Genomic DNA, 20,287 nt, shown 5'->3' on the forward strand with positions numbered 1-20,287 from the left:
CATCAGCTCACCACGTCTAAGAGCTCAATCACCATAGTAACTGCAGATAAAAACTGAAGGGAAAATCACTCTCTTGGTTTCAAAGAGAACATATAACATCTAACTGGTTACCCACCTGTGCTTTTCAGAAAATGTATTTTCAACATTTGCTCTTACTTAGCCAAGTGAAAAGTCAGACCAATATTCAGGGAGGAACAATTTAGAGAACAATTATTTTAAACATGCCTCTATGGTTTAATATATTTGGTGAGCTTCACACAAGATATTAAATCAAACAGTATCACTGTGATACAGCATGTATAACAAACACATGCTGTCTGTTAAGCCTTCTCTAATGTACCTGCAAGACAAGACTCATTTCTATAGGTAAAAGCGGGTCCCCGAGATATACTCAGATCTCAGCATCAGTGACAAACAAGAATGTCCTTAGACAAGGATCTTTTTCCTTTGCATTGTGAAGACGAATATATAGTCTTTTTTTTTTTTTTGCCATTTAAAACTGAATACAGGATGACATTCTTGATCTCTTTTGATCAAAACTGACCGTGCAATGCTACTTGACAAATTTCACTGCAGCTCTTCCAGGGTGGTTCAGTGTCCAAGTGGTACCATCGTTAGCTTTGCATACCCACGGCTAAAACTGAAGGGATGTCTGGCAGCTGGTTTCAAGGCGGAGACTGTCTCACTGCACTGAACCTCTGAGTATGGAGCTCTTGAAGTTTCCAACTGTCCTTGGGTCAGAGGCCGATTGTGCTCCATGATCGCCTTATCTTCATACACAGCTAACCTTTTAATGTACAAGCTCAGTACTGATTGTCCTCCGTGACAAGTTCCTAAGTAGTTTTTAGGCCAGATCCCCAGCTGGTCACACTCTGGCTTTGTTTTTTGGATTGCCATTATATAAGACAGTCAGAAATTACCATCTTAGAATCATAGAATTTCCAAGTTGGAAGGAACCCACAAGGATCATCAAGTCCAACTCCTGGGTTCCCAAAGGACCACACAAAAAAATAAAATAAAAAATCAGACCCTGTGTCTGAGAGCATTGTGCAAATGCTTCTTGAACTCCATCAGGCTCGGTGCCGTGACCACAGCCCTGCAGAGCTTGTTCCAGTGCCCAACCACCCTCTTGGTGAAGAACCTTTTCCTAACCCCCAGCCCGACCCTCCCCTGTTGCAGCCCCATGCCATTCCCTCGGGTCCTGTCGCTGTCCCCAGAGAGCAGAGCTCAGCGCCTGCCCCTCCGCTCCCCTCGTGAGGGAGCTGCAGGCCACCACGAGGCCTCCCCTCAGTCTGCTCTGCTCTGGGCTGAACAAGCAGTGTCACCTCAGCTGCTCCTCATACATTTTGCTCTCTAGACACCTCACCATCTTCGTTGCCCTCCTTTGGATGCTCTGTAATAACTTTACGTCCTTTTTAGACTGTGGTGCCCAAAACTGCACACAGTGCTCGAGGTGAGGCTGCACTAGCGCAGAGCAGAGCAGGACAATCCCTTCCCTCAACCAGCTAGCCATGTCGTGCCTGATGCTCCCCAGGGTACAGTTGGCCATCCTGGGATCTTGTCAAGGATCTCCTCCGGCAATTTTTCATTTGATACTGTAAACCATCTTCCCTGACAGTCCGAAAGACAGATTTTGATAATCCGCTCTAGATAATAACAGAGCTGCAGCATGCTGTTTTCCCAACAGATTTTTTTGGCTTTGTAGGATTTTACAACACTTCATTGTCCGGTACCATTTGTAGCCCTGAGAGAATCTCTGTCCTGACTTCACCTTTATAGGTCACCCTCATTTATATACAAACAACCTCTGACAAGCAAAGCAAGAGAAGGCACAGCCAGAAGGCTGCTTACACAGATCTTATGCCAAAGCTAGTAACCAGCAGCATGACGATTTTTAGTTCTCATACTAAGACTGGCAGAAGTTAAATATTTTTAGTGTGTTCTCAAAGTCAGGAACAATTCTTAGGACAGTATTTGCTGAAAAAAAAATCTTAATTCTATTTAGCTAAAATGGATTTCAATATCAGGGAAGATAAGGCAAATTGGATTTGAACTAATCAGTTGATTAATGTCAACCAAGGCTTTCCTGAACTATTCAGCTGGAATTGTGAATTCAAATTAAAAAAAAAATAAAACCCCTTTCAGTGCTAACAGAGTTTAACAGAGACAAACTCAGACCTTTCTTTTTTCCTTGCCTTCATCATACACGTCTCAGGCGTTAAAAGGCATTTTTCCTGAAGGACACTGTTCTCAAAAAAGAAAGCCTTACTGTATACCACAAGAACATACATATAAATGTGACTGAGCACTGGCACAGGCTGCCCAAAGAGGTGGTGGAGTCTCCTCCTTGGAGATCTTCAAAAACCACCTGGATGTGGTCCTGGGCACCCTGCTCTGGGTGGTCCTGCTTGAGCAGGGGTTGGACAAGATGAAATCCAGAGGTCTCTTCCAACCTCAGCCATTCTGTGATTCTGTGGAATGCATGAAACAAAATCTAAACACTTAATGAAATAATAAAAAAAATATTGTAAACAATTAAGATCTTCTGCCAACTTCACAGAAACTGTAACATGAAAGACAACTTCAAGCAACATTTTATGTAAACGTAAACTTAGAAGCCTGCACTATCTCAAGAAGATTTATGTGAGCATTTGTTCTGAACAGTTGGAGAATAAAAGTGGATAACAAAGTATTAAACATCATGTCGCAGATATGGACTTTGTACTAATATAAAGAGAACTACAGATCTTACTAAAACAGTCCCATATTGGATTGTAATATAAATGTTTGAATAAAGAGATTTGGAAGGATAACTTGGGAATCTCAGCTCTGTTCTTGCAAGTAGGAAGGTAACTCCCATAACAAAATCAGAAACTTAGGGCTGAGTACTAAGGCTGAATCAGTTCAAAATAAATAAATAAATAGATGCCAAAATACATTCTTCTTCATGCAAAAATCTAGCTGAAGTCCAAACTGAAATAATTTACAGAAAAGGTGGCACTGGTTGGTCTATAAAAACTGAGGGAATAAAAAGCAACTGCATTGTTCCTCTGTGCTGTGTTATTTAAACAATGCATTACTAACAGTCAGAAACACAAAATTACTAAATTATGGAGCAAGGGATTGAGATGAAAGAAAATGGTTTATTTTTTTCTCCTGTTCCCATTTTTAGAATGGTGTAAAACTAGCCAGGTACCACAATGACAAACTTTAGTTTAAAATCCTCATTCTGTAACATTAATGATTAATAGTTGACCTGTGGTGTAATAGGGAGAGACTTTTATTGTCTGTGTGGATTAATTGCAAATTTTGACACTGTCACCCTGCAGAAACATAGTACCTGTTTATTCTCTGCTTAGGTACCACTGAAGTTTGTGATTACCTGCGGAGTAAAGCACTATTTGGTGTCATTAAAGGTGTCAAAAGCTAGGCTTTATTAACTAGCAAAGATGAGAAGTTCAGGGCTGAGATAATATTCTAACAGAGACATAATTTTTTAACAGCAATGAAAAAATCAGGGTAACTGACATAACAAAATATGAGACAATGTGCACTTTTTCAGTTAAGAGGTAATACCAATTTTTATGGGCCTATATGCCTTTGGCTCAGAGAGTCTGGAAGAACAGTTTGGATTTAAATGACACTTTGTGTTCACTTACAATGGATTTGACCAACATTGTCACAATTCTATTTAATTACAGCACAACAATAAGATCTCCAGAAAAGCCTAACAAAAACAAATAAAAATGAAAAGTAAAATTTAGAAACAATATTTAAACTTCTTGGGGACATTTATTACCCGTGAGAAGTCCTATATGGATATTGGTATTGTGCAATACAATCTTCTCAATAAAGTAACATTCAGACTGAGGACACAATTTGTCAGACTTTTGTTCTGGTAGCTGCTTTGCACAACCTGGATTTCTCCTCTTTCCCAGTGATCACTTTTGTCTGTGCATAACCCTTTGACTATGCTGGCAGAACTCTCTGTGATAGAACACCAAACAACATAAGTGAACAGATATGGGTAAAAATAACCCAGAAAAACAAATGTTATTTTGAACCTAGTTCACTTCCTCCATCTAGTTTATTTTATAGCTCCACAACAGCTGGAGAGACACATCAGAAAAAAGCTGTCCTAGGACAAGCTTGAGCAGGAAGAAAAGGGGGGACTGTGTAAGTTGCCTGCGCCACCAAAAGAAATGTTTGTCAAGCAACAGCTTCAGCATTCTTGCAGCCAACTTTCCAACATGGTCCTCCTAGTCTGTCTTAACACTGAACAAACAGGGACCAAAGAAGAGGACTTCTTTGATCTGTTGCATCCTTACCTATCTGAGTAATAACACTTGCTGTAAAAGTTTTAAATATGGATTTCTACCAAGCAGAATTTAAACAAAGGACATCAAGTATATCACCACTGCAATATGGAAAAAGCCATTCATTATAAACCTGAGATAGCTTATAACAGGAAACCTAAGAGGCAAATACTCCAATATAGGAGCAGTAATTACCTTTGCCACTGGGTCATTTTTAAATCTCTTACAAAAGCAAGCAAACAATCAATCATATTTTATAGCAATGACTGAATGAACGTTACACTGAAGTTTTTGTTTTTAGACTTTAACCAAATTAATGCTAAAATAAAGTATTACTTCAGCTAGAGTAGTGAAACTGTGCTAGAAAGGTAGTATGGTTAGGGAATAGTTTAAAAAAAAAAAAAAAAAAAAAAGCTTGCTGTACCTGCTTATATTCTTCTGTACTTGATGTAAAATATTTGGTATGAACTGTAGTATTGTTAACATCAACAAGTTTTTATGTTGCCATTTTCCCCCTGATGTATCTGAGGCTAACTGCATGCTAGATCAAACCCTGATTTTACACTGTTAGACTGATCAGTTAAATTTTTCTGTTACTGTGTACGGACTCAAAGCAGAAGTTTCTTTTTCCATTTCACAAATAACTTAGCATGCATAATATTACGTAAACTGTATGACTAAGGAACATTTTTCCTCTTCTGGGGCTGTCGGTGTATATCCAGTCACATTCCCATTCAATGGAACCCACAAACCCAGACACACAAACATATCTTGGTTCTGCTAAGGACCTGGCATGAACGCCGAGAGGAAGACTCTGCTCTCCAGCCAGGTATCACCAATGCACATCAGCCTCACAGTTTACATACAGATAAAGAATTAAGGAAAGTGGAAAGAGCAACCCTAATAAACCAGTACCAAGTTTCTGTACATCACCTTCTTTGAACAATGGGAATTTGTTCTGAACTGTTCTTGAGTAGGTCTGCTTGCAAATTAAATGCTGGCCTTCTCAGCATGTGACTGACCCATCCTTAAAGCAACCCAAATGACAGTGGCTCTTCCTGAGTCAGTAGCAAAGCCACAGTCTAACAAAGGACAGCAACAACGATTGTTTGCCATCACTTCACTTGTCTTGATTGCGTCCTAATGACATAAACATTCAATGTGTACAACCCTTCAAACATTACCTTCATATCTATTTCTGTGCCATGGATCTGCTGAGCTACTGTTTTGATGATTCCAATGACAATATCCTGTAGACCTTCTCTTTCTGAATAGTAATGCAGAATGAGTCCTTTCCCCTTCTCCGCATCAGTGCATCTGAAGGAAGGGGCTCGCATACCTGGGTAAATAGTAGCAAGATGGTCATGCAGAGCATCCAGGTTCTAGAAGAAGAAATTAAAAACATAATTATAAGGCATATACTTCTTAGTTTTAAAGAAAATAAATACATATCTTGTCTAATCTATTCCATGATTCCCTTTCTCCTACTGGTCACACTCCCCGCGCATTTGCCTTACTATTTCTAAAACAGCCCTCAGCAAGCTTTTCAGGTAGCTTGCAAAGTTCTTTCCATCTACTGTGGAAATGTTTGGACATGAATGACATCAAAACTAGCACTATAAAAATTACTCTAGGTAGTAAGAATTTATACTCAGTTATGCTGTATTTCAAAACATTTGGTGATTAAAGACCTTGTATGTGTTTCTCAAACCTGTAGCTCATCCATTTGCATCCCTTCCAGATTCTTGTCCCTATAATCTCCCCTTCAGATCCAGGTGTCAAATACAAATAAGTGTGTCTGAATAAGCATGAATCTTTCTCCATATTGTCAATGAAACAACATGCTAGCTCTATCATCATAACAGTCAACCCAAGCTTACAGGACCTGACAAAGTCTCAAACTTCAAAGTAAAGTTTTAAATGATTAAAAAGACTGATCTCAAATACAGACTTTGGGAATAAGGGGGGAAAAAAAACAACAACACAGAACACATAGAACATATCATAGCTACTACAAAAATGTTTCAGAAAACACTATTCAAGAAAGAGAAAAGGTCTTTTATATTTTTAGCTGATACCCTGGACATCTTACGTATTTAACTTTAAATTTTCACAAGACAAATTGCTATCTGGGCAGGAAAGTTAAAATGAGAAATTGACAGGCATATCTAATGAGATAATAAAAAAGAGAACAACAAGATCAAAATCACACTAAGAATACAATGCTAGCTCTGACTTTGATTAGGAAGCAATTATCAAGGCTCCAGCTTGCTGTTTACTGTATAATGTTTAATACAGAAAGAGCAATCTGGAGTGCTGATTAATGTTGCTACCCACATAATTATTTACCTGTTGTAAAATGTATGCAATTCTTTTACATCCTAAGTCCAGAACATTACCATATATTTAAAATGTAGTTCCCCCACACCACAAGCAACTGCTATCATCAGGTTTTGCATGTTGTTTTGCACAAGGAGAAGTGAGGTGAAAATACTTTCAATGTGCTGGCTGGGCCATTCTCTACCTTTCACGACCATCTGTCGATCATTAGATTTGTGGAAGCATACTGAACTTGATTTCACGTGAGCTGTGAAGCGCTCAAGCATCTGCCTCTTCTCCTGGGAGGCCTCCAGAGGAAATGAGGCTCTTAGAAATGAATTCCATAACAGGCACTCAGCCTGGAACTTCCTCCTTCGGCTTTTTAATTTGTTTCAAAATCATGTTTTTGTTGCTCTATCAACACCTCCAAATTAAACCTTGAAGAGGCAACAGTCTGGGAGTCAATTCATTCCAGCTGTTAGTGGGCATTCAATTGCAAAAAGCTGCAAGGGGCTTGAAGGCAAATGCTGTTAAGATCTTCACAGAGTTCAAGACAATGAAATTGGAAGAGACTGCTTTGAAAGAGCGTGGATGAAAACATGAGAGAGCTGACTTCAAGGGAGTGCTCCTGAATCTCCTTAATTGTGTGCAGAACTCTTCTTTCAGTATACATGCCTCAGAAACAGCTGGGATATACTGACCTTTTAGAAAAAAGATTCTTAAGGAGATATACGGAAACAGAGGGTGCACTATCCAGTTATACAGTCATCAACACCTGAAGAATCTCAAAAGGAGTAAAGCAGAGAATTTTATAATATGGTTGTCTAATGATTAACATTTAAGTCTGGCACAAGTGTTGCTAACAAATGGCAGTGGCCTAATTGTGAAAGACCACTTTGCTTCCCTAACACCTCATTACTGACTTTGTCCAAGCAACATCAGAGGTGAATCCACATGATTTGCCCTTTAGTCTCGACTGTCAAGACAGCTGGAGTAGAGGACTTGCCCAGAATGCGCTGCAGCTGCTTTTGAGTCCCCAGTGTGTCTTCTCCCTGTGCATGCAGATTATGGGCTGAGCAAAGAGTTTATTGCATCCAGATCTTTGCTCCACCGGAGTCAAGAAGCAGCAGAGATGTGCATCAAGACCCAGGAGCTGAAATTGCTCCCAGATCCTGTCATTTAGACATCTTATCATTGTCACCTCTAACAACTACCTATTCTTTCTTCTGTTTGAGCAATTCTAAATTGACATTGCAGCTTCTAGAAGAACAAATGCGTCTTTTTTCTAGTTTGTTCACCTGCTGTGGGCCAGAGGAGTGGTCAGGTACACATAATAACAGGTTAAGTACTCTCCCTGAAATCTTGGCTCCCAGGTTACTCAGATTTATGCCAGAGCTTGTGCTGCGACCAGAGACACTAATTCTAGAGCTGTAGAGAGCAGTGATCATCTCCATGGTGAAACACAAAGTGATCTCCAAGCAGGAATGAACATGGACCAGCAACACTAAGGCAGGCACTAAGGCAGGTCCTGGCCTGTCTGAAAACAGCAAAGTTATGACTGGCACCTGAAATACAAAGATACGCTGTTCAGCTCTGTGCTGTACAGAGCATCTGGGAAGTGTTTTAAAAGAGCAATTAGTCCCGTTAAATTTATTGCACTGCAATTATGAACAATTAAATAGCCAAGTAAATGATCTCCTAAATGAGACAGAACTAACCACTACTCCAGTGTTCCATTTTCTTTCAGCAGAAAGCTACTGAACATAACAAAAGCACACTCTGGGTTTCTTAGGAGGTATCTCTTTTCACACTACTTCTCTTTGGCACAGTGTCTTCTTTCAATATGATTTGCAATTTTTCCAGCCCTGTGTTTTTCATAGGAAGTATAAATATTAGATTTGGTTGTGCTGTCTTCTTCCTCTTTCTTGAAGCCTGAAGTATCTGTGTTTCATCTACGAATAAACTAAATTCTCTCAGAGATGTCGAGGGAAATACAATATAAATATGAGATTTATTTTCACACGCTTAAAAAACCAGCAGCCCTCTATTATTTCACACATTCCTGGGCTCAGTACAGGTCTCAAGAAGCACCTTTTGGAACTGTATTATGTATTTTAAGAATCTGACAAAATCTCGGCACATCAAGTCCAATCAAACCTATTTTTGTAAGCATATAAATGAGCTTCCTGACCTAATCTGACTGCTGGAAGCTGCAAAAACAATAAATCACAGATAATGTTGATTTTCCATCATAATTAAAAGCTAAAAAGTACATTGCTGGCACAGCTATTAATATATTAGTCTTGATAGAATTTACAGAAGTACGTAACAGCTAATGTCATCTTTTAGCACTGAAATGCAAACAGAAAAGCCTAAATTACAGTCATTAGAAGAATATAAATGTATGCTGTTCACACTTCTACAGAGGTTTGGTGTGTACTACAAACATGTCCACCATTATTCACAGTAAGGAATAGAAACAGAAGTATACTGGATGGAAAAGGGGATGAGAGGAAGACGAAAGGACTAGCCCACCAGTGTGTACCCAAAGTGATGGAGGAATAGACCAGCTACGTCTTTTTTTTTCATCCTCTCCTATTCTTTCTCAACCCTAATCACAGCTTCAGTACATCTTTAAAAATTACGTTGATCTGAATGCTTGCTTTGAGGGAAGCCTGTGAATGAGGCTATAAAATATAAAGGATATCCTTTCCCACAGACACACAATGGTACACAGACCACACACTTGGTAGGCATCAGTGGGAGCATACATATAACCTGTCTGTCCGCCCAGCAATTACAGTCCATAGGATTTGCAACAGAATTCTGGGTTGAATAAATTTAGGATGCTCTGCAGTAATCCAGATTGTAGGGCAGGTACTGAGGTATACAAGTAAATATTCCAGTAATTCAGCAAAACGCGCTTTCTGCTCTTTTCACTTGTTATTACTGGAGAGATTTTTAAGGACAAAGATGACAAGAAGCTGCTAAATTTCTAGTGAAAATTGATAAAGGTTTGACACAACAATTGGACAATCTCCTGTGAAACATTAATCAGTTCAGTGTCTTTAAACTCAATACAGCATGCACGTCTCCGCAAGAGTGGCATATATCACAAACCATAAATTCAAACTGTTTTTGAAATGAACAATGTTGAGGTGACAAGAAAGGGAAGCCCCTTTTTTCTACGCTTGGAAATCACACTTTAGAGAAGTTATTACACTTCTTCCGTGCTATTGAAAAATTACATTCAGTTTGTTTTATTTTATAGCACACTATCAAACTGTTCTTAAGTTAGGAAAGCACAAAAATGGGCTTAAACACTGCTACTCTATCCCACCCTCAGTTCATGGAGAAAATAAAATCTTCTGTCTTAAGAGATAAGCTGTGTATGATCTTCACTCTGTACATAGTGTACAATTAGAAATAACAAGTATCTGTAATTAGTCAAAGAGCACTTGGGATAAGAAATATCCTGCAAATCTGAAGACCACATTTTCTGATAATATAAACAACGTAAAGCCTTTTTAATTAACATACACAGACAATTTGGTGCGGGGTTTTCATGTCTCTTGTACTCCATACTTCTGTTACCTAGAAAACTCCTGTTCAAAACTTTTATTTGCAGTTTCAGATTAATTTTCAGATTTATGAATGTCTCTGCAAATCCAGCTTACGTGCCTTCTCATTCCCTTTTCATGTAACTAAACAGTTAAAGATGATTGTTTAAAGAGAAAAATAGTACTCTGAAATCAGGTACTGAAATAGGACTGAAATATCAGGTAACCGAAGAATATATTAACCGAGAGGGAAACAGAAGAGCAATGCCAGAACTTCTGAGTAGTGAAAAGATCTATAGAACACAAATACCAACATTTTTCATACACCTCTCCACAAGTAACTGGAAGATAATACCAGATTATGGCATTTTATCTCCAAATCCTATTCTAACCTGTTGGCTAGACCATACTTCTGTCTGGTCCAACGTATTTGAAATAATTAGGTGTAAAAATCTTACCTGCAAAAATTCTCTGACATTTGAGCCCAGGACACGTAGAATTGTATCATAACCAGATTCTTGACAAAACACAAAAAACATCTTCCCAAACATTTGAAGAATTTCCCCAGCGTTTAGATCTAGTTAAAACAAGAAAATGTGACAGTTCAAATATTGCATTTCATGCACTTTGCTTACTACTTTAGTCTCAAATTCATAAATAAGAAAGACAGTACCTAAACTCTACCCAGATGCAGCAGGCCAAGAATATGGGGACAACAAGATTCAGGGTCCACATACCCAGTAATGTGTATTCAATACGGGAATTTCAGTACAATTTACTGATTACCTTTATGGTTTTGGGGCATTGTGCATTCCGTGTATCTGTAGTGTTTTAGATTTTGATACAGATAAGGAAACACTGTTTGCAAATAATCATGAATGTTCGCCTCAGGGGAGTTACTTCTGGGTTACAATAGTGTGAAACCACATCAGCTGCTCCAATTCAACATGACTACTAGTCATCGTTGTCTTTTGAGTTCTTGGCTAATTACTCTTTCAGAACAAATTCATACTGCATTTGGGTCTGCAGATAAAATAAAGATGATGGGCATAATTCTGCCTTTTAAACTACAGATCATTGTGGGAATGATTGAAAACAAATGCTACCCCAGTTAATGGTAGATATGAAATATGACATGCCATAAACACTTCTGTCACTGGGCATGCTAGTTCAGCAGAGAAATCAAAGATGCAAAGATCAAATCCTTTCTTCTGAGATTTTGTAGTTTTCTTTCTGACCATTACCATGTTTCCATTTCTTCTTTGTTAAATCCTGTGTCTCTCTGCTACATGGATTTTTTTTTTTTTTTAATCATACATGTGATAAGTGGGCAAAGAAGATTTCCATATTACTTACTAAGGACCTTGCTTGCAGCTGCAACCAGGTCATAGGTTTTGGAATCGTCATATATTATTCTGACAAGAAACTGTCCTTCCTCATCCAGCTGTGCCTCCTTCCTAAAAAGAAAATATAACAAAATATTTTTGGTTGAGGGAGAAGCACCAAATCTATAAATCAATTACATATTGTTTGGTATTAGTCTTTAAATAAGGTAAGTCCATAGGTTATACCTTTAAGAAATTACTTGTAGAAAATTAGAAATACATCTGATCCATACCTCAGGATAAATAAAGTACAACACCATTCTCTTACGATCATTTGTGCTCTGAAAACAATAATTAGCTGGGAGAAAATAAATATGATTTTTCAGCACAGAGCCTCACAAAGAAGCTGCTGAACTAATTAAAGATAGAATTTGTAATTTAAAAAGGGAAATATCTAATAAACCAAAATTAGAAAAATTTTCAAAAAGACAGATGATTATTTTTTTTTTTAAATAAAAACTAGGTATATGTCATATGAATTAAGACAATCATCAACTCACCACTGTACCCTAATTATTTCTCTAATAGAAAAATGAAAGACAACCATGGGGAAAAATTACTTACTAGTACTGTGGTAATGAAGGGCTTCTACCAGAGAAGGACAGAAACTTGTCTTGAGATAAGGTTGAAACATACTGCATAAGAGCAAATATTCTAATGGCTCAAAACTTCTAACAATCATCAGGATTATAAACCTTTAAAAACTAGATTCTAAACCTACTATCTAAAATTCTGCATCCCCTTTTACAACAAAATCTTCCGTCTCTACCACCATATTTCATGCATCATTAGAACAAAACTCTTTGACATTTAGCTTCTGATTTTCTACAGCTAGCATATTTTCTTTTTAAAATAAAATAATACAAACTAATAATGCCTATACAACAATTCAAGTATTTACAGTTGTACTGGAAATATCCATCCATACAAACACAGAAACATTTTCTGTGTTACTCAATGCAAAGAGAGGCCTCAGGTTTAAGTATTCTGTTTCATGTTAAAACTGCTAGATGACAAATGGTACTGTTGATAAGGCCTGATTCCAATCTCATGTGATATTATTCTATTGACCTAAATGAAATTACTTGTCATTTAACCCTCCAGTTAGTAATCATCAGTCTTTGACCATCTGCCCACTTATCAATGGAAGTCTGGAATCCTTTATTTTCTTCTTCCTCTTCCACTTCCTTTAACCACGCTCATCATATTCTTACCACTGACCAAAAATTATACTACACTGGTATTATATTTAAAATATGTTGACATTTGTTATTAATTAATGAGCTCTCATACCATCTACGTGACATACGCCTTTTTACACCCATTCTATGAATAGGTATAATGAGCTAAGCAACTTTCCCAAGTTCTCACGTTTCACAAGTTTTACAAGTTTCACAAGGCTATATAGCCTTTAGATGAAAGTAAACATCCTATGGAATAAATATAAAAGGAACATCACTTGTTATTAAATGACATGGAAAACATTAATAAACTTAACGTGTTTGTTTTTTTAATTTATTTATTTATTTTATTACACTCTCTGGGAGCTTCCCAAATGGAATGAAAGAATAGACAGCATTAAGCAGAGCAAAATTGGCTGCAAGAGTTTTGTCAAATATGTAAAAATAAAAAGCACAGTATTGTTTTTTATGACTAGTCAATTGCAATAATTTATTCGTTAAGAATTAGTGTTTTTATAAAAAATCAAGCAGAAATCATTTGTGTACACACAGTCCCCTGCAACTCTTTTTTTCATACTCCAAAAAAGTACTTCTGGTCCTCCTCCCCAGTCATTCTCTGAAAACTTCATATCAGCCTGCAGGATATCAAGTCTCACTGATTCCTGAAAACAGCTCCCATGACATATATTCTATCTTTTCCTAAGCAGCAGAATAACTAGTTTTTTTAATGGTAAACATCCTGAAGCATATGAGGTCCGTCAGTGACAAGGTGGTGTTTACACTTCCTAAGAACTGAACTGAAATCGCATGAGAAAAGAAAACCATCTTGATTCTTTGATTCTCATAAAATGGTATGTAACTGGAAGTCAAATATGGTTTAGAGGGAAGTTTGCAAAGGGTGCACAAACTTTCCCACATCCCTGATACACGCTGTGCTTTCTCTTAGTCTCTCAGTTCTCAGCCAAACCACAAAGGATTACACACACATCTGGAAAAGCAATGAACATCCTCAGAAATACTGCATACTTGCAAAAGCCACTAGACACAGCTTTTGTGTGTGAGAATTTTCTGTATTAAAAAAAATTGAACGAGTTTGATCACTGTGGTATCTCTTTCAAAATGGTTAGTTCCTTCCAATTACATTGACTGGAACTTTTCCTGCTTCTTTCTCAGTGCCAAGCCATGCTTACTTTTTTAATTAGCTTCACTGTATTTCATCAAAGTTTGTCTTCAATGCCTACAGCTTCTCTGAGCCATCTCTTTTTAAAATTAGCACTGGTTATTTCAATGCCTACCCCATTTATATTATTCAGCTACTTTCGGTTTTCTCCACTTTTCTCTAGATGCTTTGCATCACTCAGCAGCCATCCTCTTTGTAGCCTTAGTATGTATTTCCTATTAAAATAACTTTATTAGTAAAGTTAAACAAACAAAAAAAGTTCATTAGCAATTATGTCTGCATTGGACATAATTTTCTGGGAAGAAACTGCAAGCTCCAAGGCTTCACTCTCCCTCAGTATCAGCAGTCTTGATGGGCATTCCAGCAGTACAGGCAAAGAACCTGCTGTTTGTACTGCAGCCTAATCATCCAAGAGAAAAAATAATGCCCTGCTTTTTAGTAATTTTTATTTTAAAAAGACACAGAAAGATATTAAAAAATTGTGACCCAACAAAAGCCAACCTCCTTTTGGGAAATTTTTTCTTTCTAGAGAATTTGCTGAAGTAAATATTTGCTCTAGCAGGTGACTACATTCCTCACTCAAAACTGTGTGGACAAAAAATCTTTGTTTGTCCTACAGTTATGGTAAATCCCCTGACAATGTCTGATGTAAACCTCTGTCAAAAGACAAACAGCTTTTTTCTAAAACCAGTGCTTGAAAAATACTAGAAGCAAGATTTTTTTTTTTCCTGGGATGATTCCTTCTCCATACCTCTCAGCCCTGCTGTGCTGGTACATCCCAATCATTTAGCTCAATGCAGAACTGACTTGTAATTCAGCTAAGTATTTGTTTTACTGGGTTATTTTTCTGCTGGATGGATTTCCCAGTCTCTTCCTCCCCTGGTCACAGAAGCTGCTGTGCATACCGAACAACATGTAGGTAGACAGAGCTGCTGAGGACACGACAGGCAGTTCAGTGAAGTTGGCTGAAGCCTTTTCCCCTGCCTCCAGTGAAACAAACTGCGGTTTCTGAAGCCTTTCTGTTTCTCTTGGTAATCTGACATCAATGAGAACTTTGGGAAACCCTTCTCTCTGAAACGCATGATTATCCTTAAGGCTACAGGTGATGAGGAAATGCTGCTGTAAGTTTATCCGAAATGACCAATGCAATGTGAAAACACTTTTATTTTCACAGAGGCATTTGTCCCTCAGCAAATGTATCGAATTGCAGGTCCTCTAGTAAACTTCTTTGAGAGCAGAGCGTCAGAGCTATGAGCACCAGAGGCTGACCACAATGTTAACACCAGCAGTCCAGGAAACAGGACCAAGCTATTAAAATGTTCATTTAGGTGAATGGGCAATGCCCAAGTTATTTCCTCATGGCTGCAGTTTTCTCACCTAATTGCCTGACCCCTACCTGCTCTATCAAACCTGTCTGCATTTACAGTAAGGAGATGCTTCTACAACAAGGGTGATAAGAAACGAGCAATTCTTCCAGTTTTAGCTGTTTTTACTCCACGACCTATGAGTATCATGTATGAAAACAAACCTGCCTGTGTGGAACAAGATGTGACTATAAGCCTGGGTGTCTGAACCTTAAAATACCAGAAGGCTGCAACTGCTCTCATCCGAACAGCTTCTCTCTCCTGGCTGACAGATGGTTCCTGAGCTGGGATTAGAACTGGAATATATCATGGCCTCCTTCAATGCACAGAATTTACATTTGGCTGACTATATTTCATAAAAAACATCATCATCCACAGCTTTATGAAAAACTGTGGCACTTCTCTTGAAATGTTTTGCTGCAATCATTATTCTCATTTTTTTAACAGATGTTTTCTGCAGACCCTGGTGTTTGATCACAAAGGTATTAACAGCAATAACATGTGGTGACTTTCTTAAGGGCTTGACTGGAAAGGAACCAAAAGCAACAAGTTCTGGCAAATTCCCAGTTCCAGCTCTGGTTAATTCTTTAGTGAAGCAGCAGCACTACAGTAGCAAACTTTTAACTTTCATATGCCCTTGCTTTCAAAACAACTTCTAAGACAAATAGAACATGATTTACAATTAATTTCTCATTTACATTTCTAGAAACAAAAGAAGGGTGTGTTTTGCTCCCCAGTAAGTTTATGTTTAAAAATTTAAAAAATCCCAGGAGACTGATGCTCTTGCCTGAACAGACTCCTGCTGTCAGCACACAGGATGTGCTATTTCATGGTTCAAAACTTGCATCCTTTGTTATGCCTGTCCTGACTGCTGCGGTCTGGCAGTCCTTTTTATTCACTCTAGGCTAATTTTGAATGATTACACAGAGCTATCCCAACTGTGGCAAACAAAGATTCCAGCCAGGACTTTTTCTAAAATGTTTTCCTCCTGAATGTTTAAATTATCCAGGTTAATCTGTGGAAGTTTACTTGGGGAAAAATAACCTTAACCATTGCACCATGGAAAATAACAGTAACACAGAGGACATTTCTCACGTACGGGTTTGACCTTGACATCATCCAAATCAATGGAAAAATTCCTACCAAGATGATCAAAGCAGGATCAAGTCCTAAAAGCAGCCCTTCCACTATTGGTCATGCTAACACCCCCAAATTGCCGTTGGTCTAGAAGCACAAAATAGTGTTACAGGTGTACAATGGGCCCTTTGAAAATCTTTTCCATTGTAAAGCTAGTTTAGTATTTGAAAACACACTACTCACGTTCAAAGGTAGCGTTAATAATTCACAAAGATGAATGAAATCTTAAGTGCTAACAAACATTCAGACAAAAACCACTCTTAAAATGATAACAGACCTTGTACTATGGATTTTTAGACCACAGGTTGCACACATTTTTATTTCACCCTCAGACTTCACACTGTAAACCTCAAAGAAATGTGGTCTGGAAAAGACCCATTCTTTCTTAGCACAGAGATTCCTAACTTGTATGCATGGGAAAAGGCTTGCTATGAATGTTGATCTTTAAAGTCCTGGAAACATATGGGAAATACTTTCTCTCTTTTGATGTTTCAAGGATTTCCTTTTGCCATCTTAAGAGATTTTACAGGCAACACAGTTGGACAAGATGCCATGACAGGTTGGTCCTGTATACATGTTTTTCTTACTTATGTAGTACATCCTCCACAAAGTGGATTTTAATGTAGTTTTGCGGTCAGATTGTAGCATTTAAAAGCAATTGTAATAAATCATAATCAAGTAGAAGGTTGCAGCTTTTAGAACTTTATTATTTTTGCTTATGTAGCACTTGGTTATTTTATCTCTGTAGTCAGTCATAAGGCTGGAATTAAAAAAAAACAACCAACAGCAACAACAAAAAATGCAACAATGAAAAAAAGCATTTTTTTCTACAGAAGAACCCTTCTCGTCATAGAACTTTGCATGCAGTAAATGTTGAGAAAATGTAATGGATACAAACAGGAAAATTAGATGATTGGAGACTAGGTGGAACAATTCTTTGTATCCTCAAGATACACAAGCTTATCCGTGACAGCTATACTACTATTTAGAAGCTGTTGGTATCACTTTAACAGATCATCTAGTGTACCAAAAGTACAACTGGACCTCTTCCTATCAAAACTATGGTCCTAAGTGCATGCCATGGGTGTGTCACCTTGAACACGCCACAACAGCGACTTCCAAGACCACCTCTATGACTCCTTCCATGATAGGCATTGTTTCTGTTGGGACTTTTGCCACCATTGTGCTTAACTATTCTTGGTGTACCAAGGATGGAAAAAGTGCTTGTTAAATTGAAGAAACCAGTCAAAACAATCTTCTTGACAAAATAACACTACTGCACTTAGAAACCCAGCATGATTCTGATCTCGCTGATAGGAGCATGTCAAGCTTAATTCAGTTCCAACAGCAACATTATTACGCAGAATTACATGTGTCAGAACTAAAGATGATATCAGTGAAATCCGAATCATCATCCTTGCATCCCTCTTACATTAAGATGGCAAAATCACTGCTTATTGTATTACTTCACACATGGTTTGTGTTTTCAAAACACTATTAATCTTTTTTCATGTATTTCACAAAGATGCTTTACTAAAAGTATTTAAAATATTGATCCAAGCTTCCCACTCCTCCCAGAAAAAAAAAAAAAAAAAGAAAATAGACTTGTACGTGCTATGGATGGTCTAGAGATATTTTAAACACCCAGCTGGGAAAAACATAAATTATATTAAGTTACAAGATTAGAAAAAAATGGGAATCTGTCCAGGAAAATGACATTCTGGGTAAAGTAAATAGGTGTATTTATAGACTTCAGCGCTCTGAGCTATTTCCCAGTTTTACAAGCTGGAGATGAGAGTGTTTAATGTAGGTTTTCAAAACAAGATTATCCTAGAAGATACAGTTAACAAATGAGCAAGTTCTTTGTTACTAATCCAAATACTAAAAATATTATTAAAAACACAAAGCTAGTATTATTTTGCTTCCTTTTACATAAGTGGACTAAAACGAATGGTATTTACCATACCAAGGAATGGTATTTCTTTTAATCATTTCGTTTATAACAGTGCCTGATATGTTTATAACACCTGGTATCCTGACAGATCTAGAAGTACTTCCCAGTTCTGGGAAATCTAAAAAGTACCTGAGAGATACTGAAAGCACACTCACACCATGCTCCAAACCTATTTCTTTTTAGCCAGGTCTTTCTCAAATGAATTAAAGAATTTGGCATCCACACAGTTTAAAATCCTGACCTCCAAACAGGTCCTTCTGCTGTGAGGAACTGAAGGAGCAGCCACTTTCTGGATAAACACTAAGAGGTGTAATGGATTAAAATAATCAATCTATTGTCCTTTCACCACTAATGGCTTTCCAAACTGTCTTTCTGATCTCTATTTATACTTAACTTGTATTTTTTTTTAATTATTATGAGATTGATCAAAGGGAACACTCCATCTTCAGTACTGGGTAGACACAATGCTAATGGAGGCAGGAAAAAATCAATTTTCCTGGCTTTTCACAGACCACTGTAATTAATTGTAACTCGGTTCTACACAACCCAGAAGAAGTATGGACTCCCATATATAAAGCTGTAGTGAAGAGTCTATTTTTTCATCAGTGTTCATGGTGAAAAGGCACTTAAGATAATTAACACAGTATGCCTGTAATGTCTTTGAGCATGAAGGAATCAGTAACTTTGGGTAAACTGTAAAGCAAACATTCCTTGTAATAAATTAGTTGTGGGCTGGGAAGGGCAAATACTGAGCAAGGTCCTGCAGCTCAACAAAGCAAGAGAGTTGATTCACATAGGACTGATTATCAGCACTGCAATATAGTTCTACATGTCTGTGTGGTAAAATCCAAAACCGGCTTGATAGGCACCTGGACTTCTTCTACAGTTCCTGCCAAGAGAAGTACATAGGAAAGGAACAGAAAAGCCAGCAACTTGGGAGTAATCCCAAAGGCATTAAGATTAAAATAAAATAAAATGAAATAAAATAAAATCAAATAAAATAAATAAAATAAAAATAAATTAAATTAAATTAAATTAAAATAAAATAAAATAAAATAATTGAAGTCCTAGGCACATCCAAATCTACACTCAGATGTCTAAAAGGAGTTTGGCACCAAGCTTCTTATGCAAATCAGCTCTTGTTGAGAAATATCACAAAAAAAAAATAAAAAAAAATGGAACGACTATCCCATGCTTCAACAACATGATACCTAATTGAAATACCATACCTCATACTTTGTACAGGTCTTTGATTTTGCCTATTTAATCTGCATTTTTATTGCCCAGGCCACATTGTGGTTATGTAGATTTGATATGCACACACGCACGCACGTATATACTTGTACACATAAGTATTTCTATGCCTATGTATCTATAAAGGGAAGTATAGTTTCTCCAGAAACTTTACATTCTAAGCTGATGATTAACCTACCTTCTCCCCTGGCAGAAGTGATGCTGTTAACACAGTACAGATTGATACAGACTATGGTACAGTTTTACATTATTTCTAGTACATTTACATGCCTTTTTTTTTTTCTATTTATATTGCCCTATATATGGAAATTAGCTGAAATCTTAGAGAACACGACATTTTCTGAAATTATTATATACATTATATAAATATATTATATAATAATAATTATATAATAATATAATGTATATACATATTATATACATTATAAAATTATTATTATTATAAAACAAATGTCTCATAAAGAGCCAGAAGCATTTGATGAGCTTCTTTTTGTTGCTTTGCGCAAGCTGGAAAGATGAGCTCAAGTACTGCTTATAGCAACCTTGGTGAAGTTCGCTCCTTACTACATTTCCCTGCCTCTCCCCGAGCCTACATGATTGCACGATGCAACCTACCCATCACACCTAAAATCTTCTT

The 20,287-nt window shown here is 37.3% G+C and overlaps 1 protein-coding gene across 1 annotated transcript in view; it reads right to left on the reverse strand.

Annotated features, from left to right (window-relative positions):
* The window catches only part of GUCY1B1 (guanylate cyclase 1 soluble subunit beta 1), a 42,001-nt gene that overhangs the window by 15,714 nt on the left and 6,000 nt on the right, over positions 1–20,287 (reverse strand). The window contains exons 3-5 of the mRNA XM_040554515.1: positions 11,552–11,652; positions 10,654–10,772; positions 5,501–5,698 (exon numbers count right to left, since the gene is read on the reverse strand). Of these exons, the coding sequence (XP_040410449.1) occupies positions 5,501–5,698; positions 10,654–10,772; positions 11,552–11,652 (418 nt within the window). The remainder of the gene's footprint in view (positions 1–5,500; positions 5,699–10,653; positions 10,773–11,551; positions 11,653–20,287) is intronic.

Source organism: Cygnus olor, chromosome 4 (assembly GCF_009769625.2).
Source record: "Cygnus olor isolate bCygOlo1 chromosome 4, bCygOlo1.pri.v2, whole genome shotgun sequence".
Lineage (NCBI taxonomy): Eukaryota > Metazoa > Chordata > Aves > Anseriformes > Anatidae > Cygnus > Cygnus olor.